Below are 21545 nucleotides of genomic sequence, written 5' to 3'. Positions count from 1 at the left end.
CCATAAAATAGCACATGCCTGAAATGTACAGTATACTGACAATGTAAGAGAGGGAAATATACTATATTACTTTATATATAATATATTATATTATTATATATAATATTAGGATATATACTGTATTCTAATACTTAAAATAGCATTTGCATAATTTGTTTCTCCTTTCCTTTAAAATACCTGAAGTTCTTAATTCTTATAATTACCGAATGACAGCAGCATCAGGAAGATGTCCAAAAGAGCGCAGTCCTGGGAACAGCTGAGATACTGCGCAGGAGCCTCAAGCTCCCAGGCCTCTGGTAGAGGACCCGAGCCTGAAGGAAAGACTTGTTATTATTACTGATATTATTATTACTGATACACTCAGTATCAGTAATAACCTTTTTATGGACATTAACACAGTACAATGTTAGAAATAACAGTACAATGTAAACTGAACCACTGACAGCATCATACTAACTACTAACTATTATACTGACTATTACCAAATCATTTTTTAACAGCTCGCACAGCTCTGACCTTGTTCGCACAGTGTGTGTGCCGCACACAGAGTGCTGTTGCATGCACATTTGTGTAGCGCACCACACAGACTGCCATTGTCAAGGTGGCACGAAGAGCCCATTGAGCCCATTATGTGCCATTATGCTAATTGTGGAAAATAATTTCATTATCAATAGTAATGAACGCAAATATATTATCCCGTCTTCACATCGCCAAAGGATCGAGATAGAAAAATATGCTGTTGTTTTGTTTTTGGGGTGTTTACAGATGACTCACCAGTGCAATGTGTGAAAAACTGCGCTCGGTGTGATACGTATAGATCTGATAATGAAGCCTGTTTAGAGATACACTATGTCTAGCAGTCTTGATATATTTTATCTGGAAATCTTGCTTAAGACAGTTGTTTTAGTGTTGTGCTGTCCACTTTTGCATTTTATTAAGCCTCACTCCTGCTTCCCTTTATTGTTATTATTATTTTTATGGTCTGCTCTGTAGTGAGAGTTCATGACAGAGACTGGATATGGGAAAGCATTCCCACTGCAAGTACTGGTGGGAAGCAGAAGCATTTGGGACACATATGTCCCATATGGTAACCAGGCATGTGACAGTCAGCCAAACTTCTCTCAACTGTTTCACTACAGCAATTAGAAGCTATTTTTATAGAGTTTTGTTTTTCAATGTTTAATGTAGTCAGGAAATAGTAACAAATGCTGATCACGGTGTTGCAAAAATTCAGCTGACCCACAGCTCAAACATAGAAAAGCAGATAAAAACTGGTTGTCCCTTAACTATGGTTTAAATTTTAAATTTGTTTTTAAAATTTGCAATTACCAAACTGCTTTCTTAAGTAATACAAAGTGATACTTTTTTTCCCTGAGAGAAACAAACTGTTGTATGGGTGTGTTTATTCTCACTGGAAAGAGAGCGAGTGAGAGAGGAGTGTGTCTGCACGTTTGTTTATTCTTTTTTATATTTAGAAAGGGCTGGCTACATTGAGCTAAAACTGGCTCTGAAATTACAGATGGTCCAAATCGGGCCCAGAAGAGCTGTCTTTCAGCAATGAGGTTATCATTATTCTGTGGCTGGTTGTCAAAGAAAAGCCTCAGCACTCTGATCCCTCTCCAGCGATGCGGCCCACATGTGTTATGACTGTGAGGCAGAGCAGTAAAGGAACACAGGGTGTGATAAGGCTCATAGTCTCCCCACCTGGCCTTATATGGATGGAGTTTGAACGTCTGCTGCTTTGTATGCTGAGCTAGATACAGCTGCTCACGGGCTACAGGTTATGGAATTAGCTGTCATCCTCGTAGAGCTTCCCTGATCCATGTCTCTGCTTGTAAATTTAATCCTGCTCGACGGCTTTCCAACGAAGATCCCGGAATTGCAGGCGTTATGTTTTAAAGTACAGCTCTTGGGTCCAGCCTTAAAATGAATCTAGAGTTAATCAGATAATTTTTACTAATTATTGTACTGATTTGGGGATTCTAATTACCCATCTGAGAGTTTGAAAGCACAAATACACACTGGATACGATATTTGTTGCTTTTGATTTCTTTGTTGTTTCTCTGTATGTTTCTCACTTGAAGTTTCAGTGACTGACTCTGCAGAAAGTTGCAGACCTCTGCACAATATGCACCTCAGCAACCATTGACCCTGCTCTGGTATTTTTTTTTTTTTGTGGCATTTTCTAAATACAGGTCATCTTCCACGTCCCTGTCTTATGGTGTGCCACAAGGCTCTGTGCTGGGGCCTTTATTGTTCTTAATATATCTACTTCCCCTCCAGCATGTTTTGAGCCCCTTTGAGGACATCAGCTATCACCGCTACGCAGACGATATCAGTTATAAATTTCTTTTAAGCCCCAAGATGTTTCTAAGCTACAGATTTTGAATGAGTGCTTAGATTCCATTAAAGGTTGGATGGCTGACAACTTCCTCCAACTTAACGAAGGAAAGACTGAAGTCCCTGTATGTGCTCCTGACAGACATGTACCTAAGATAAGGAATCTTGGTCCCCTTGGAACATTTGTTAAATCATCTATCAGGAACCTCGGGGTAACCTTCGACTCAGCTCTCACTTTGGATGTTCACGTCAAATCTCTGGTTCGGTCTTGCTTTTATCTCGTAAGAAACATTTCTAAACTAAGCCCTATTGTATCTCTTACTGAACTGGAGATTGAACTTCTACAGCCCTATGTCCCTAGCAGGTCACTTAGGTCATGTAATCAGGGTCTGCTTGTCATTCATCATACAAGGCTGAGAGCTTTTGCCACTATGGCTCCCAGACTGTGGAACTCACTCCCACTGAGCTAAAGATCTCTGGACTCAGTAGCTTCTTTTAAAAAAACAACTAAAAACACATCTTTTTAGATTTGCATTTTGTTAACTGTTGTCTGTTTTGTTTTATTCTTTGTTATCCTTGTGTGAAGCGCTTTGAGATCTTTTATCTAGAAAGGTGCTATATAAATAAAGTTTTACTTACTTACATTTAATAATGCACACTAATGGATGGTTTGAATAATGCATAATGTTCCCGGTTTCATTTACACCGCAAGACTAACACATGGTGCTATCAAACTATTAAAAGGTGTCAGATGTGCATTATAAGATGAAATTAAGCAATTACTGCCTCCATAAATGGTGAACACTACCTCCTTTTTACCCAGCCATCAGTCTAGCACTCAAGTCTTCAGACAGCTGTTGAGGCTGTTTCATGAAAACATCAAGATGTGTTTGACATTTTGCTGCTCTGCTATGTTGATTATGTCTTTCTAATTCCCAGGTTGAACTGTGAGAAATTACAGAACAAACGCACTGTTGTTGCAGATGGTTTGATTGTTCTATTGTTCTGAGTGTCTGAATGAGCCTATATCATTTTACCTCAAAGCAGCTGCAGGAAGAACATCAAATCTGCATTCAGGCTGATGAATTAAAGTCCTGTGGTCAACTATATATATCATATACCTGGTACGCAATGTAATACTATGTAAGTGTGTGTGTGTCCAGTAGAGGTTTAAGGCTTTCCTACATACAGCTTGCCACATTTTAAATAAAAAAATTAAAAAGAAGCAAACGGCCTTGCCAATTTTAGAACGACTGCCTCTCAGCGTGGAAGTGCAAATGGTGTTGAGATATGCCTGAGATCATACGCGGTGAAGCTTTACGAGTGGTGCCCTGTTCAAATTATGTTAAAAGAAGACGATATCTTAATAGCACCAAAAGGTCATTATAAAGTTCCTCTTTTGTACCAGGCACACTTCACTTGGTATTTTGCAGATATGGAGTTGTAGATATGTGGAGATATGTTTGCGAGGGAATGATGACACAACCGAACAACAGTCTGAAGGGTTTTGGCAGGCTCAGCAGTGCAGTTGGCATATTTTGAAAGGTGTTACAGTGTAAACTGTCACTGAACAGGCCAGTTGTAACCGAGACTCAGTCCAACAGCCTCTGAGGGCTCCCAGTCTGTTTTGGCTTGGTGCTGTGGAAATCACAGCGTGGGTGTGTTTGATCATTCAGACAGCACTGTCCGCTAGCCCCAGATGGCTATCAGACACCCAAACGCAACAGATGGGCAGACACGGAAGAACGGGGCTGTGTAGATAAAACTGTGAACCAAGTGGATATAGCGCAGTTATACACAACACATCTAACACATACAGGTCTCAGAGTTCATGCTCTGGCTGGCCACTTTGGGAACCAAACATGGAGCTGGAATTTTATTTGTCCGTACCTTTCTACTCCTCGTTCTTTGCTCATATTGTCTTGAACTCCCAGGTGTAACACCTATGTGTAGGTGGAGTCCTACGATTTATGGCTGCTCACTAAACAAAAATGTTTTTAAAAGGTAGACGCATTTGGAGGGTTTTTTTCTGCTCTGGCCACACCTTTTGGGGACGCAACCAAACCCTACGACTCTATTATAACCAACAAATAAGCAAACTAATCGATTTCATTGATTTGATTCCCATTCCTCATGATCTTCTGTTTTTAGCCACTTTACGCACTTTTTCACTGTCTAGCGTCTGTCTGCATTGTTTTTCACTTCAGTGCACCAGTCTGTGAGTTTTCATAGAAGACCTTGTCCGTATCCATAACAATAAAAGAAAGCTTAACCAAATTAGGATTTTGTAATTTATCCACTAAACAGGTTGCAAGAATGACTGCTTTCTTTTTTTTAATTGAAGTGTTTATTGGTTATTTTACAGCCCTGTGCTTTTATGCCATGGACACCTTTATATCTTAAGATATCTTAAGATATTGGATCAACTTCTTGACGTTGCAATAAACCTTCTTGCAAAAATCCAGGGATCGTCAGAGTCAGCAGATCATCAAAAGTCAGTTAATCACTTCCACCAAAATTGATTACAGTAAATCCAATGAGAATTCAGTCTGGACCAAGAGATCCACCAACCATCAAACTCGACTAAAACTCAAGGATTGGGGTACAACTGTGATCTGTGAATCGTTTCAGCCGCTTTGCTCAGTTGTGTATGCAAGACAAACGCAGTATGTGTCCAGTCACATGTTTGGCTTCAAGTACATTTGGTGCATGTCCAATTTCATACTTGCATGGAAATTACTTTCTTATCATGTGCATTTATGAAAATCAAGGTCCAGCATGCTTTAGCCATTCTCTGGGTTACATTCAATCACATATATCACGAGAATGTGTATTTATAGAACAGAGCACACAAAAATACAAATCATAACCACAGCAGTGTCCTCATACATACTTTTCTGTATATTTGAACAACTGCTCCTGGGTTGTTTAGATTCCAGCTATGCTTGAAACTGAATGGAAATACTTTAACCTGATACAATAAGGCCCACTCGTGATATCATGAGTTACCACAAACAACTGAAGATGACCCTGAGTGTTAGACGTGCAGAGAGACGACAACCACCTCATTCACTGCTTGCAAATGCTTATTTGACAGCATGTTGTGAATATATTTTGAATAATAAGCTCAGTGCCGTTATCTTTATTGTGGTGGAAATAGAATCGTCGCTGACATCTGTCTTGCAGTTTCCATTATAGATGTAATCTCCGTGTTTATAGTAACATGAAACAGGATGGCATTTATCGACTGTAAAAAGCAGATTCATGCATAAATACTTCTCTTTACTGACTTTAAGTCTCTATTATCACCACTAAAGCTCTGTATAGCTCTTTAAATGTTAAATACATGAGGCCTGTCTGAGCCTCAGCATCTAAATCCCTGTGAAAGCACAGCATATTAGGTGAGATTAGAAAAGCTGGTTCACAGTCTTTGCAGTTATTCTACCTGTTATCTCCTGCTTCCACTGTTTATCCTAAGTGCTTACGGTCTGTTTGAGATGAGCTTTGTAGACATAAGAGCGCGTTTGCTAAAATGTTCAACTCTTTCATTAAATTCAGAGGAAATTTGAAAGCTCCGTCTACACAGAAAGCGTCTGAGACACACATTTCTGTCATGTGATTGAGCAGTTGTGCTCCCGTTTGATTCAATCCATCCGTCTACACTGGTGGTGCAGTGCCTCATGCTTTATTCGTTTTCCTCAGCTTCAATCAACTCCTGTTTTCCTCTATTGTACCGATGTAACTCGAGCGATTGCACATCGGGCTCTGAGCTCATCAAAAACACAGGTGACTCAGCTCAGTACTGTTCCTAAACTCCTTCTTTGTTGACACAGAGTACCAGAGACTTCTCTGCTAATGTGGTGCACGCTCTATGTTGTAATCTAAATTTTGTGCATTTGTGCAGATCACACATCACTCTCCGTTTTCAAACTGAAAGGGTTTGCCATGTATCTGTCTGAAAAACAGTTTCTGTGGCAATAGCCCAGAGAATGCATGACAAGTATTATTACAGCACCAGCTGTCCCAGGACACACATTAGGCTTTCTCATTGTGTTTTATCATTGAGGCAGACAAGGGGACGCCTTCTCAGGCCATTTCTCTTTTTTCTATGTAAGCTCATGGCTTCTCCAGTAATAAGGTGATGGGGATGTTACCGGATATTTGCGCTATTGTTGTAGACTATTTCATAAGGAAGCATTTAAGGTAAGATGGGGTCTGAATCCTTGACTGCACGGCTCTGAATAAACCTGTACAGCCAAAGAAAACCGCGTTGTCATTTCTTCCTTTCATCAAAGCTGACATACCTTGCTATTAAAAATGGATTTGTTTCCTGCAAGAGTTTTCAAAGCATTGCAGGGGAATAGATTTGAGTGCAAGGCGTTGACATCAAAGACTGCCATACAGCTTTGTCTCCCATATGACCTGCGTTAAAATCCAGACGCTATATTTGGAAGAATCTACAGTTAGTCAGTGTCCCCTCACTGTCATTTCTCTTTTGAAGCGTGAGATGAAAAATTCAACATGCTTTTTCTTCTGTTCATCGGTGGGCTTGTCTTTCTTCTTCAAAGGCATGACTCACATGATGACCTTTCAGTAACCAGGAGTTCAGCGTCTCCTGTGAAGCATCAGGGCTGCTTGAAAGCAATTTTGCTGCAGTGTGTTAAAGAAAAACTCCAGAACTGTTTGCAGTTGGAGACTAACTCAGTTTAAATGGCTTACACTTCACATTCTGTTTATATTGGAATTTGTCTTTAGGTTCTAGAGATGTTCTCACGCCGGGACCCTGGAAGTCCAAGGACAAGCAAGAGGCATGATGAAGGGTGTTTTCACACACGAGTTCAGAATCAGATTCTCGAGTCTCTATCAAGACTTAAGTCGAGTTGTCGGGAAGGGGATTAAAACAATGAAAAGCTTTCATGTCTGAGTGTGTGGCTTGTGATGCTCCATCAGTGCCTCCAAATGAAGTGCTGTTCTTGTTCTCAGAGAGCGAGACTCCAGCGCAGTGATTAATTCAGCCTGTAATTGTACAAACAGGCTAACATTTCAGCTGTGCCGTATCTTCATCAGAGTCCAGCTGACCAAAGAGACAAGCAGTTATTGTCACCCCAGCCTAGGTGTGCAATTGTCATTCGTTATGCCCAAAGGCTCCACTCTGTTGAGAGCGTTAACCTTATATCCACCTCTGTGGCCCACGTGATGATTTCACCATCTTGTGAAACACTTGAGACTGGCTCCAAATACAAGCCAGCCCCCACAGAGTGGTGCGTTATAATGCTCAATTTAAAAAGCTTCTGTTTTCTCTTTTTTTGACAGCTGTACAGAGGATGTTTTTTTTTAAATACCTCACCTGTTTAAAGCTGAGGCACAGAATTTGCATTTTAATGTATAACTGGTAATTAGATCATGTGGGCACTGGCAGCAACGTGCGTCGCCTGTACATAACTAAACAAGGATTTGAAAAAGTGTAGCAGATAATGGATGCACTTTGGTAACAAATATAGCTAACACTGATATAGCTGATAACTTAGGACTCCTGCGCTTCTCATCCCCCCCCAAACGAGACAAGAACTCCAAAGATGCCAGGGTTAAGGCTTCAAATAATAGTCCACATTGTGCTCATGAAGTTTGTGTAATATTGTTTTTTTGTACTCTTTCTGTTTCTCTTAGCAGCTTCACTTTTTTGAAGAAGCTCCAGACTAATCGTCTGTCTGTCACTGCAGGTTTCTCTTTTCACATATTTCCTATTATTCTCCGGCTGCTTGCTGTCTTGTGAGGGCAAAAATGTGTTCTCCAGAAACGCTGCTAAAGTCGTTATTTGTCACAACTTTGAAAGTTGATCAATTCACAGCTGTAGCCTTCATGATTATGAATTTGAAGAACTTCTTTTTGATAGTTGCTTTTAATTTTAAATCGAAATTTAGTTTTGTAAACATGCGTATGAACGGCAGCTCATATGAAAGAAAAACTGTTATGCACCACGAATTGCGTTTACTTGTCTGCATTTGTTTGCATCTGGTGTGACAAAGTCTGTCTTTGGTCCATGCAGTTTGGTTCTTAGGTCTGTTCCTGGTTACCAAGGCATTAATGTACCAGCTGACAGCTTTTGAGGGGAAATCCAGCAACAAACAACTGCAGGCTATCACGTGAGAGACCCTCTTGTACACTGCCCTGCAGAATGAGGCTGGCAGCGGGCTGCTCACAGTAATCAGCATGCAGCACATGACCTGCATTTATCCTTACAGCACACAATGTACTTCAGTGTTCTAACCAAAGGGGGTGTAAACTGGTAATATGATATTTTAATCATAATTAAAGGTATAATTAGACCTACAGTGTTTCACGGCAGTGAGACTGTTTATTCCTTTCGCTGACTTTTCCCTCAAAATAATTAGAATTTTAAAATGAATCTGTGCTCAGTGATCATAAATATGAGTAAATCACTAGTTTATTTATTGATTTATTTGGTGTCCAGAATGCTTGAGTAAGCTCTGTTGCTCCTTATAGCACATTTGAGTTTGCCTAATTCCTTGGCAGCTTACTTTCCCTTCAGAAGCTGCAGTTGCTTATTTGCTGTTGCATTGCAAAGTGGTACAGTAAGCATTCTTGGATGAGATGGAATTAAACTAGTGGTTTTCGATTTTGCCACTGTTCCATTTGCTGACGCACTCGGGACCTTTCTTCAGCTTTAATCAATTTGCTTTTTATCCCATCACATTATTTACAAAGGCATCACATCTATGAGATGAACTGAAAGTGTCTGCCATCGAAACCAAACTTGTTATAGTACTCTTTGCCAAATTCTGTGAAGTTGTGCTTATGTTATGTCAAATCTTTGCATTACTCCAAAATATTGCCTTACACCAGCGCTAGTTGCAGAGAAAGTCAAATGGATCTGAAACAGCGCATGAAAAACATCATTTTGGTCAAGGCTGGATGTTAGCTGTTGCTACAAACACTATATCAGGTATCTTTGAAATACATGAACATATATGGAAAGTCTACTAGAAGCATAGCTAAAACTCACGAGTAGAGAGGAAATCTGACACCTCTGAAGCAATAAAAAAGATAGGTGTGGGAGACTAGTGGGTAAATATTGACGCCTACGAGATCTTACTCAGTTTTTATGGCCTCTGCTGGCAATTATTAATCACCTACTTAAAAAAAGTAAAAGTTATGCATGCATCGCATGTGCAGTCACTAATGTCTAAGGTTGGCTTTTTTCTTGGTGATATCGTTGCACCGCTTTTACCCAAGTTAGAGAAAATATAACGTTTTTGTATGGTTTGTTCCTGCTGGTTTACCTCACTGTCAACCTAATAAAATGAATGATGTTTCTGCTTTATGACTGCAAAAGATACAGGAAACATATTCATGTGATGAACATGTGATGCTTTGGAACAAGAGGAAGATAAGAGTAAGACTGCAGTTTGATAATATAGTTTTCCAGTAATGATTTTGCAGTTATTAATAACTATATATTTAGTATATATTTGTAAATGTGCTCATGCTCAATTTGATGTATTGCATTCAAGATAAACAGCTCAAAGTCTCAGTTTGCTAGTGACTAAAAATTAATGACATGGACAACAAAATTCACTACAATCATAATAAACCAGTGTTTAAAACGAATAGTTTTTAGTGCACATATTGAAACAACTGTACCCAAATACAGCCCATTAGACAGTAGACAAAGTATTAAAAACACCTTGTAGTTTAAGCACATTTAAGTAATAAAGTAAATCTGTTGATGCTGTATCAGGACTTTAAACTAAAGGGCTCATCTTCAGGTCTTTGTTCGCTTCTGTCGCTGGTTTTCAGAGATGCTCGCTGCTCACATTGCGTTGTGTGTCATCTGTATCTTGTGATGCTCATTCTGTCACGTGAAGAAAATCCATCTGAACTTGATTTCTGGAGGGGAAAAAAGTCTTTTGATTCCAGTTTGATTCCTAGAAATTTTGAAAAGATTCTTATAATTTCAATCATCTTTAAATTAGGAAACTGTTCTCGCAGAATGAAATCAGTTCAAAAATAATGCAGCTTTCTGGGAAAAGTTAGCAATAGTTGTAAAACTGTAAAATGTTCATTTATGCATGCAGTAAATCACATGCTGTGCATCTGATTTCCCATAAATCTCTCCTTTTGTTTTATAGACCTCTTGTGATAATGTGTTCGTGAGCCGCTTGGCCCTGTTTACAAATGAGACCTCACAGAGACACACTGAGTGTATTGAGTGTTGTCTACATGCAACATGTATATTGACTGGTCCTGATTGCTGCAGTGGCCTCCATCAATCAGCTGATCCCTCGAACGAGGATATAACAGGAGTGTCTTATCTGTTTTTTCTTACCTAGCTTGAAATCTGCCTGTTGTGTGATGATGCTTAGCGTCTTGCTTGCGGCAGCATCACAGGTCCTTGATCATGTGGGGGCTTTGAGCTGAGTTTAGGCTGGCTATGTTTTCCTCTGTAGTTATTAGATGATAGATGTCTGTGTTCTTCCCTGGGGATGAGCTCCGCTTTAAACATGGGATCCCTTTTTTTCTTTCTTTTTCCTTTTTTTTGCACTCTCACTTTCCCTCTGTGGTGAGGAAAAGCCCATAGGTTTCCAAATAAGGTCTGGGTGAGTGCTGGCAGTATTAATAGAATAAGACTGCCGCTGGGGAAAATTTCTATTGACCTGTTGAAAGACTTTATGTGATCCGTGCTGTTTCTATGGCAGTGTGGGGGGCGGGATGCTACAAGGGCTCCGTGGAGATCCATGAGCAGCTTTAGCTGGCTGGTTAGCTTCAAGTAAATCATAATTAGAGTGACGTTAACCAGCTACGCCACAGGTAGCAAGAGCCCACCTTTTAAATGTCAAATTTCAAACAGCAACACGCGTTTCCTAGCAAGAGTGTTGGGAAACATACAGATCTCGACACCCTACTGTAGCAGTGAGGCTTCAGCTATCAAGGGTTTCATGCTACACGGCAATTGTTCGTACAGCTAATAAGTACTCACTCCACTGTAAATTCAGACACATTTGTTATGCAAACGAGACCCTCTCAGGCTCACAAACATAATGGTTGCTATGAAATGCTTTCGATCCAGCTGTCAAATACACCCGTATTCACTTGTGTGATGTCAGGGTCTTTGAAAAACTTTCAGGTTTAAGGTTTTGTAGCACAAAATTTGTATTATTATTATTTTTGCATGCAGTAATATTAGTTGAAGAAGGATAATAATTTGAATGCAAAATTTGATACTTTAGTCTTGTACAACCTGTTTCCAAGAAAGGTTTGGATAAAAAAAAAAAAAAGACTTTTTCAACTGGATCATAAAATCCGTTCAGTTCTTCGTTCATTTTTTTTCATTCAGCTTTTCTGTAAAGGTTTTAGGAACATCTAAACATGTTCATATGCATGCACTGAGTAAAGTTTATCGATGTAATTCACTGTAACAGTTTGAGTATTTATGATAAAGGATCAGCAGAAAAAGCTGAAAGACCAGTAGCTGGAACATGATGGGAAACAAACCTTTGTGGGCAGGAGGACTTCTCAACTCTTGACTTTATCTAAAAAGTCATTAGTCTTCTTTGGTTTGGTCCAGTTCATCTAAACAGTGTTTCAGTTAGACAAGAAGCAGAAATGGCAAAGAGCAACCTTTTCTAAATTCAGCACCTTTCATGTCTCATGCCTCATTTTCTTTTTTTTGTTGTTGGCTGTGGGTCACTTCCAGGTTTGCCTTCCGCCAGCCACTCCTCCTTATGAGTCTGGTTGTTTTTCCCTTTTTTTTTCTTTTGCATGGAGACCTGCTGAGGGGTTTTTGACTTGATAAAGACGTGCTGTGTTTGTTCCGGCAACACTGAGGCCTGTGGTGTTAATGTGATTCAGCTGGCTGATTCAACCCATTAAATAACTCTGAGAAAAGAATGGCCCACTGGCTGTGGCTTGCTGCTGGCTGCCAGTCCCAGGACTCACTGTATGCCTGCAACTGAATGGAAACAATGTCTTTTAGCACTGGTGCTTTGGGCACACGGCAACTTGCGAAGCTGTTTGATAGGTGGAAACTTGGACAGAGTCAATGAAACCCGGAGACGCCTTTTTTCCTGTAAATTAAAAAAAATAAAATAAAATAAATCGAGTTTTCTTAAGGCCTAGATGTGGAAACGTGCCTCAGAACGGGGTTTCCCACAGATGAACAGCTCTCTCTCCTGTTCTACTAACTGTTGGATGCTAGGAACATAACTGGACAGTGTGTCACTACAGTAAGCCTGCATTAAATGCAGCGGCTCAGTAATCAGTTTTCTCTGTAAACCTTACTTTATTTCTGAGTCATTACTCATTACTTGTTTTAGCTTTAGTAGAGATTTAATATACTGCTTTATGATCCCGTTCACAAAGGGATCATAAAACACATGTGTCAGTGTTTGTGTAAGCGTAAGCTGAAAGCCTGGTTAGAGGATGGATGTTGTATCTTAATAATGCAAATAGCCATATTGAAGAGGTTCGGTTTTACTTTCATCTAATGTCAAATTTCCTTTCATCTTGTGACTTAGCAGCAATGGCAAACGATCTGAAGTCTTTATCCTGCATGATCAAAAGCCCAGTTAGTCATTTCCATGACTAACAATTAATACTTTTTGTGTTTTGTTTTTAAGTCAGGGTACAGAAAGCTAGCAGTAAACCAGGTGCCTTAAAAATGTCTGGGTATTCTCAGGACGATGTTACATGTTAAACGTTAGATAAACTTTTATAGACTCGGCTTATGCAAATTTTATCTGAACAGAGGCAGTTAACACGGTTAACAACAGTTAACACGGTTAACAAGCGTTAACCGTGTTAACTCTTTCTCGTGGTCTTCGACACTGAGCGCAGATCTGGGTTTAAAACCACCAATTAGTTTTTGTACGTTTTTGCCATTTATGATGGCAGCTTTGGAAAGTGTTGTTTTTGTCCCTGTGTTAGTGCAGTGCCACTGATAAACACACTGATTATCTCTGCCTCATCACATGCAAACATTCACACTGGGATCATGTGAGTTGGCCTCTGTTGAATCTTCTAATCAGAAACAAGACAGCGCCTTGTCGGGGTTTTAGGTGGATAATCTGATGGAAGCTGTGTCAAAGTCAAAAAAGCAGGTTGTGACACCTCAGTCCTGCCTAAGGAGAAGGAAGTGCATCAGTGGAGCTCGTGGAAACAAAGAGTGCCTTTGCTCTTAGAGGGAAAACAAAGGCACATGTGGAAAATATACACCGCTTTCTACCTTTTTCAAGTCGTTTATGTCACTTTTGCATATGTAAAGTGTAAATATCCTTACTTTGCATTTTCATTTAGCCTCTAAAAAAGAAACACTTAATATTCGTGTAAAATGTTTGCCTTTAACTACATATTTGAGATCATACTTACTAAAAGTTTTGATCAGCTATGTATTTCCATAGTTCACTTTCTCATTATCGCAACTCACCATTCTACCCCTCTGCAGCTTTTTATTAGCACTATAACTATATTTGACTATATTTGGTCAATAAAAAGTCAGAAAATAGTCGACAGCTTATCCACTGACTTCTTTAAATGTCTTCTTTGTTTGTCCATCTGTCGCTCCTGCCTTGAGGGAATTTCTTCTGGAGCTGATACAGCATTCACTTGGATTCAAAGAAGTGATAAAAAAATTGTGATATTCCAAGGCCAAGGTCACTATAACCTCGTGAGGCCATTTTTGGTCATAAGTTAAGAATTTTTACTAAGAAGTTTATAGTTTATTGGATTTATTGGATTCTCAGAATCATATCCCAGCTGGCACAGGGCGAGCGGCAGGGTACACCTACACCCTGGACAGGTCTTCAGTCACAGGGCTAACACAGAGAGACAGCGGGACTCTCATTCACACAATTCGGCCAATTTAGAATCACCAGTTGACTCAACCCCACTAGTTGCATGTCTTTGGACTGTGGGGGGAGGAAGTCACGGGGAGAATATGTAAACTCCACACAGAAAGATGGTGGACTCAAACCCCGGACCTTCTCGCTGTGACGTCTTACTAATCACCACCCCACTCTGAAAATAGCCCAAACTAATATTCTGACGACTGTGCAATCATTTGCACACCAAATACAGTTTCTTAATGTGATTTAAAAAGAAAAGATTCCACTTAAATACTAACAATTTTCTTCCATGAAAGCAAACATAAGAAATATAGCAATAGCAAATTAATCTGTAGGGTGAATGATTGTATGAGTGTAAAAGTCCTTTTCCAGACATTACTTGCAGAATTAATACTCTTAAGTACTGTAACATATTTTCCCTTCATTTTTCTTTTTAGCTTGTGTGGATCACACCTCTCCATCTGCTAGTGCTGTTTCCGTTGCTTTTTTAAGAACTCTGTGCCAGGTGCAGTTTTGCATAATATTAATAACACCTGCATGCACACTGAGTTAGGAATCCCGCCGAGTTTAGCACTGTGCCTCCTTCTGTTTTTGGCCGTCATATGTTAGCAAGTCTTGTACAGCGAGTAGAACAAGCAGTTTCAGACGCGCGACTCACGAGTGACACAAAGGTGCAATGAAGAAACACTGCTTTCATATCGCGGCACCAAAGTTTCACCCAGACCTGAGGAGATGAAGTAGCACGCACGTGTATTCTCTGTATTTTGTTTGAGTCATTTTGTGTTTCGCTCCTCCAAAAGACATTTCCTCTATACTGGGAGGTTACTTTTGACCTCACTTGTCTGTATTGTACAGCTCACTCTAAGTGAGCTGCACCTACTGGGACTCAAATGAATCATTATATTATAGTGTAAGAAAAAATATCTACTTATGTTCTTGATTGATTGGCCAAGAGTCAGTTTTCAGTAACGTTGTAGGGAGAAAGGGAAATGACAAGCAACAGTAGGAGCGTTTCATCCCTGGCTCACATGGAAACCCTGTTCTCACTCCCACCTTCTTCCACAGATAGTGTCCAACGTGCTGATCTTTTCCTGCACCAACATCGTGGGCGTGTGCACCCATTACCCTGCTGAGGGTTCCCAGAGGCAAGCCTTTCAGGAGACCAGGGAATGCATCCAGGCTCGCCTCCACTCCCAGAGGGAAAATCAGCAGCAGGTGAGAGAGAGAGAAAGCTCTGGTGACAAAAGAAAAGTTTGTTTGATTAAATCAAGCAAACCTTTTATTAAAGAAATGCTTCACATATAATAATGTCATCCCACCCATGATGTGCTTCAAAATTATGTCAAACACCACAAAGTTTTATAGTGAGTACACATTTATATTGCTATATCGAACAATCAACAGTAGACAGGAACTGTGTTCACAGGGATGGTCGTAATATTAACAGGTTCAAAGTCAAGTTATGATACTGTGATTATTTCTTGTCTTAAAATATCGCTTTTGCCCTTGTTTACCTTCTCCCTGTAGTGGTGTCCTATGCCCACTAGAAGATTACGTTAATGCACTTAGAAGCTTTTTGCCAGCCGCCATTAAACAACAATGCAAACAATTAAACAAGAAGCGTGTGGTGCAAAGAGATTAGGCGATACTGTGCAAACATGAGACGCATGCGTAGCCAAAGACTGATATAGAACTGATGGTTATTGGAAAAAAGAAGAAAGAAAAGGAAATGAGCTCCAGGGTGAGAGAGAATCTTTAGTGAAGAAGTATTATTGTCACCTTAATAATTTAGCATGACATTTTTATACAGTACAGACTATTCATTTATAATTTTAAATTAAATTTGTTCAGGTTGAAACTCGTCTTGCAGCTCATTTTCTCACGTCATTCACCTGCAATCCAACAATGAAGGAATTAAAACTGCTTATTGTTTTGTTTTGGTATAGGTTTTTATTATTTTTTACCTGACATTCAAGTAAAAATATGCAGCTCATCTTTTCATGCATTTCAAAATGTCATGACCTGATAACGTCTGTAATTCAGCTGTTGAGAGTATGGCCCGTATTTTTTCGCCATAGCAGCAAAGAAAGAGGTCATGCTGTCTTTGGCATTTTGAAGGTTATACTGTATTATTATTATTATTATTATTATTTTTGAACAATGGGAACAAAATGTCCAGATTTTATATTGCAAGTTAATCAGCACAACCACAAATGACCTTGGGACAAATATTCTCAGTTCGCACTAAGGAAGTGACAAGTTTTGAAGCTTCTCACGGCCCTCTCTAAATGACTTTGAGCTCGCACTGGCAAATTGGAATCAACGTTAAATTATCGGCGTTTCCTTCTTTACTTATTCAGATTGAGTCTCCCGTAATGTGGCTACAATCCTCATCTATTAACACGCTCACTTGACCTTTGAACTTACGGCTCCTTCTCTTTCCTGCAGGAACGTCTGCTGCTCTCAGTGCTTCCTCGCCATGTTGCCATGGAGATGAAAGCTGACATAAACGCCAAGCAGGAAGACATGATGTTTCACAAGATCTACATCCAAAAGCACGACAACGTCAGGTAACGATCAGGGGCTGATCAGTCACGGGGAGGAGCTGGTCTGGCATTTTTAGAGCACTTCTCCCAGTCTGACTGAGCACTCAGAGAGCTTCAGAATACACTGTTACAAACAATGCATTTTCTCAACAGTCTCCACAAAAACAATGCATGTTTGCCCCGTGAGGCCCAATTCATATTTCATTAGTGTTTAATGTATTTATGTTTTGTTTCAGACAGTATTTTGGTGATTGAAACTGGACTTTGAAAGCCTTCAAATGCTGCTATTAAACTACTGATTATTAGTAAACAATCTGAACTTACAAAATTAGCAACATGTAGACTTTCTGCTGTCGATTATTGATTACTGTGAAATCACAACACATTTCTTTGATGAACTGACTGAACTAAAGTATCTCAACACAACTGAGAACACAGACTTGCCAGATCTGAGCTTATTATTGTAGTTTCGCAGCCTGTGAGTGAACCTACAACATCTGCTGTCCATGCTCAATAGCTCGGGACGTTTTTACACCCTCACACCTTTTATGTGGGGGAGGTAGAGGTGCTGGGAGCAGCTAATATGTACAATTAACATATAATCTACACACTGTTAAACACACGTAAGGAAGTTGCAGCAGAAGTGCTGAATAAATGACGTTTAATCCAAGTTAATCCTGAACGGTGCTGCCTACTCACAGACGGTGGCAGAAGAGGTAGGGGGAAGTGCAGACGCTGCCATGGCAACGAGCTGTATGCTGTTTTGACAGAATATTTTTCACCTGCTTCTACGTACGAGATCCATGCATCCATCCGTGATCCAGGGCCATCAAACTCATTTTACTTCACAGATCACACACAGCCCAGTTTGATGACTGATGCAGTCAGCGAGGCATTAATTGATTCACAAGACCCAGGAAGACACACACGTACTCGTGTGTTGTTGTTGTTTTTGTCTGTTATTGTGAAGAATATTCAACATGTTAGTATTGTTTCATGTAGCACCATAAGACCAAAACAGCTGTGAGACCAACAGTTACTACTGTGACCATTTTTATACCGATACTGATTAAGCTTACCTGCTTTTCTTAGAAATTTTACAGCATTTAACGCCCTCTGTCTTTTAGACTGGTGGCTGAACTGGAGTTGGAGTGAAGGGTTTGGCCGTCTCAGCCTTAAACCACAGAGCTTTACTAACCAGATGGATGTCTGCATCATTTTTGTTACACAGAAATGATGCACTTGATGTGGATTTAATATCTGGAACTCTGATCGTGTTTGTCAGATCCCAAATCTTTCTCTTTATGTCTTTTTCAGTCCCACTTTGTAACAGTTCTAGCCTGTTCTTAACACACAGTTTGTTTGACTTATTTTTTATGTGGCTTTGCTCTATTAGCTGTGAACACTGTGTAAACTGTGTAGGACAATGGAAACTGATGTTAGGTTTGGCACCACCTCGTGGAGTAAGAAAAGACTACATCCATTTGTGTCAGTGTACCCACATTGCAGGGATGGAGCCTGCATGTGTCATCAGTTAAACTTCAGAGCTCTGCACTCATTTTGGGGAGAAAAATCAGGTATCCATAATTTATCACAAAGCATCAGTTCCAAATCCGGTCTGATGGTCACGGTTGCAGTTAGATAAGCTGTGCTTATGGTGAGGGTAAAGAAATAAATGCACATCTGTACAATGCCATCTGAGATGACGGAAACAAGACTCTTTCTTCTTCTGTGTGCATGTGTGTGTGTCTGCTGGTGTGGTAACAGCAGCCCGAGTTTTGTTCCCTGTAGCTGTTGCAGTCAGGTGGCAGCCCAAACCTCCATAAATAATAGGTGTTATTGAAGTGCTTTATCACTTTGATGTGTCCCCGTGAGACTTCATGGGTTGGAGCATCAGGTCACGTACTTGTGTTCTTGTACACAAAAGTTCTTTTCATCGCTGCTAATGCGATCGTCATTGAGAATCATCTTTTTTATGGTGCGGATTGTTTTTGGAGCAAGGGCAAAGATGAAAGAAAGAAAGAAAGAAAGAAAGAAAGAAAGAAAGAAAGAAAGAAGAAGATGTGCATGTGACAGAAGTTACTTAGGCTAGTCTGCATTTGAATGAGCGTATTGTCTAATTGCTAATTAAACATCAGGATAGTCACGATCATTTACCGTAGATACAGTAGAAACAGCTAATGCTTTAACCTCCTAAGACCCGAACTCTTCCAGAGCATGCATTTTTAATTTCTCTTTGATATTTGGGCATATTGGGGCCCGATGAATGTAAAAACAAAGAATTACCAGATTTTTTTTTACCTTATATAAGAGCCACATATGAGGATATTCGTTTAAAATTTTGATAGAACAGAGGCAGTATAATGCTCTTGTAAGTGGATATCAGGCCCTTGTAGAGCAAAATTGAGTATTTTGGTCTAAATAACCCAAAAAGTGAAGTCCACATATGTGGACGCCAGGTCCTAGGAGGTTAAGCTAATGCTGCATCCTTAGACTCATGCTTACCTGTGAAGAAGTTAGCGTTTATGTAATTATAAATCTACAACACTGGATTCCAAAAGCAGGAGAAGAATGAAGACAGAGCTTTGATGTCCTGTTTTCATGCGACTCACTGGGGAGTATGCTGCACATTAGCAACCGCTAAGCTTGGCTAACTTCTCTCCGCGGTCATGAGTGTAAATTTACTGTCGAGCTAACCGAGTGTGACCTGGCCTGTTCGGGGAGCGGGCAGTGGTTTGCTGGTAATTGGGGCTCTGCTGAGCGGCCGAGTAACAACAGGAAGAGAAGTGACAGCTCCCACTGCTACCACTAAAGAGCAAGGGGGGAAACAGTTGGAGGCAGTGAGGTGGAGAGGAAGTCACTTTGGGTTTGGAGCTTATTGCTGCTGTAGAATAGCATTAGGGTCTGCAGTATTTCTACCCATCCCTCCGTCGTGAGAATTCAGACGCAAAGGGTAGCGGTTCAGTTAATGGACTGTGAAAGACATATAATTACATCCGTAGATCCGACACATTTCTACCATTTCAGCCTGAACCGCAGCTACCTAACCAAAGGTAGCGTGTGGGGAAAACATGCCTACAGGTTCGACTAATTTCAAGCAGCGGCGCCTCCAGCTCGGCCTCACTAAACACAATTAGCAGATGGAAGACGTGCAGAGTCGGGCCTTGTGGCGGTGCCGCTGGCTGCTGCGCTACACTGCAGGGCTGCTCGTAAGCTTTATAGGGAAGCTGATAAAACGATTTCAGGACTGTGAGGCTAAAGTCAGGCCGGCGGTCTTCATCAGCAAATTGTAATGTCCAAAGTCCAGAAGCAAGAACAGGCAAGTTAATTTTTTATTTATTGTCACAAAATAGTGAAGAATAAACCACTAAAAATAATAAACCAAATTTATTGGTTTATTATTTTTACATTCACAATTCTAATAGGGACAAAAACAGTCAAACTGAGCAAGTAAGTACACTCCTACATTTATCTTTCAGTTAGTCTCAGGTTTTCCAGATTAGGTGTCAATGATTAGAACATATTTAGGGAGGAACCTTTCCGACTCTATGACATCAACGATTTGCTATTAAATTGCAGATTGTCATCATGTATGAACCTATAGTGCTCTCTCAGCCCCAGAGGGGGAAAAAAACAGATGCTTATGAATCTGACAAAGGATTTGAAGACATTTATTATGCTCTATGGAAAGTTATCTACAAGTTGTGCAGATGTTGAAAGGAAATTTTCCAAGATTTCCGCAGCAAACTCTGAAAGTTTGATTCAAAAACAAGTCTGTAAAACAATCTGCATATCTGCAATATCTACAAAACCTAAGATTTACTAACATATAAGAAAATAAATCATTATCTTTTTGCAACCATCTAGAAATATCAGTGTGTGCATGTGTGTATGCTGCCACAGGACTAAGCAGCTCGGCTGATTTCAGCAGGCCTTTATTAGTTGTTTTCCAATGCAAGTCTTTTATTGTTTTGGGTCCGCAGCTGTTCTTTGCTGTCTCTGTTTCCCCTTTCACATTTAAAATAATATTTAGTATGGTTGATTGTACCGACTTTCAACAAATAGTACATTCACTGCTGGAGGTAGAACAGCTTAGGAGCAATTGCCTCCCCCTCACTGGCTGGAGGAACTTCAGTCATGGTGGCCATTATGTTACCTGAAACTTTTTCTTTTTTCCACTGTGTTCTTGATGGGAGAGTACAGGTGTCGTGTTGCTGCCACTGAAGTAAAGTAATATCCTCCGGCTTTTAGCAACCAGGCCAAAATATGCACTGACTGAGGGATTATGTAAGAGGGCTCTGGGGTAAATCTTACAATAATAACAACAATAATGTTAATTGCACGGCAGTAAAACAAGGAAAACCAGCATTACAATGTGTGTTACGCCAGCACTTAATACACATAATACAATACAAATGTACAAGTACAAGTCTCAATGTTTCCAGCCTGCTAAGATATCCCCAGACAGAATAGTGTAACTGGATCTACTCTGATGGGACACTTATGTGTCAGTCTGAGGATAAAAACATGGAAAGAATATGGAATAATTAGAGGAACTGACCTTATGTTTGTTTTACGTATTCTAATTGACTTAAACAGAAGAATTACAACTGAACAGAGGTTTTGGTTATGCTGCTGGGGCCATGCCTGACCGGATAATACGTCTTTAGTGAATAGGCAGCAACATACATGTATGCAGCAAACAACAGGAAACACATTTGATGTTCACAGTCTTTATACAAAAAGACTTTAATAATGTTCAATAATGAAAACGTGTATGGTTTGCAGAAAAAAGGAA

At 40.0% G+C, this 21545-nt stretch overlaps 1 protein-coding gene across 2 annotated transcripts in view; it reads left to right on the top strand.

Moving 5' to 3' along the window:
• Positions 1-21545, top strand: part of adcy5 (adenylate cyclase 5) — a 104651-nt gene that overhangs the window by 29836 nt on the left and 53270 nt on the right. For both annotated transcript variants that reach the window (XM_004568973.5, XM_004568972.5), the window contains exons 2-3: positions 15267-15416; positions 16650-16771. In XM_004568973.5, the coding sequence (XP_004569030.1) occupies positions 15267-15416; positions 16650-16771 (272 nt within the window). The remainder of the gene's footprint in view (positions 1-15266; positions 15417-16649; positions 16772-21545) is intronic.

This window comes from Maylandia zebra, linkage group LG16, assembly GCF_041146795.1.
Source record: "Maylandia zebra isolate NMK-2024a linkage group LG16, Mzebra_GT3a, whole genome shotgun sequence".
NCBI classification, from domain to species: domain Eukaryota; kingdom Metazoa; phylum Chordata; class Actinopteri; order Cichliformes; family Cichlidae; genus Maylandia; species Maylandia zebra.
This window is presented reverse-complemented; position numbering and strand designations above follow the sequence as displayed.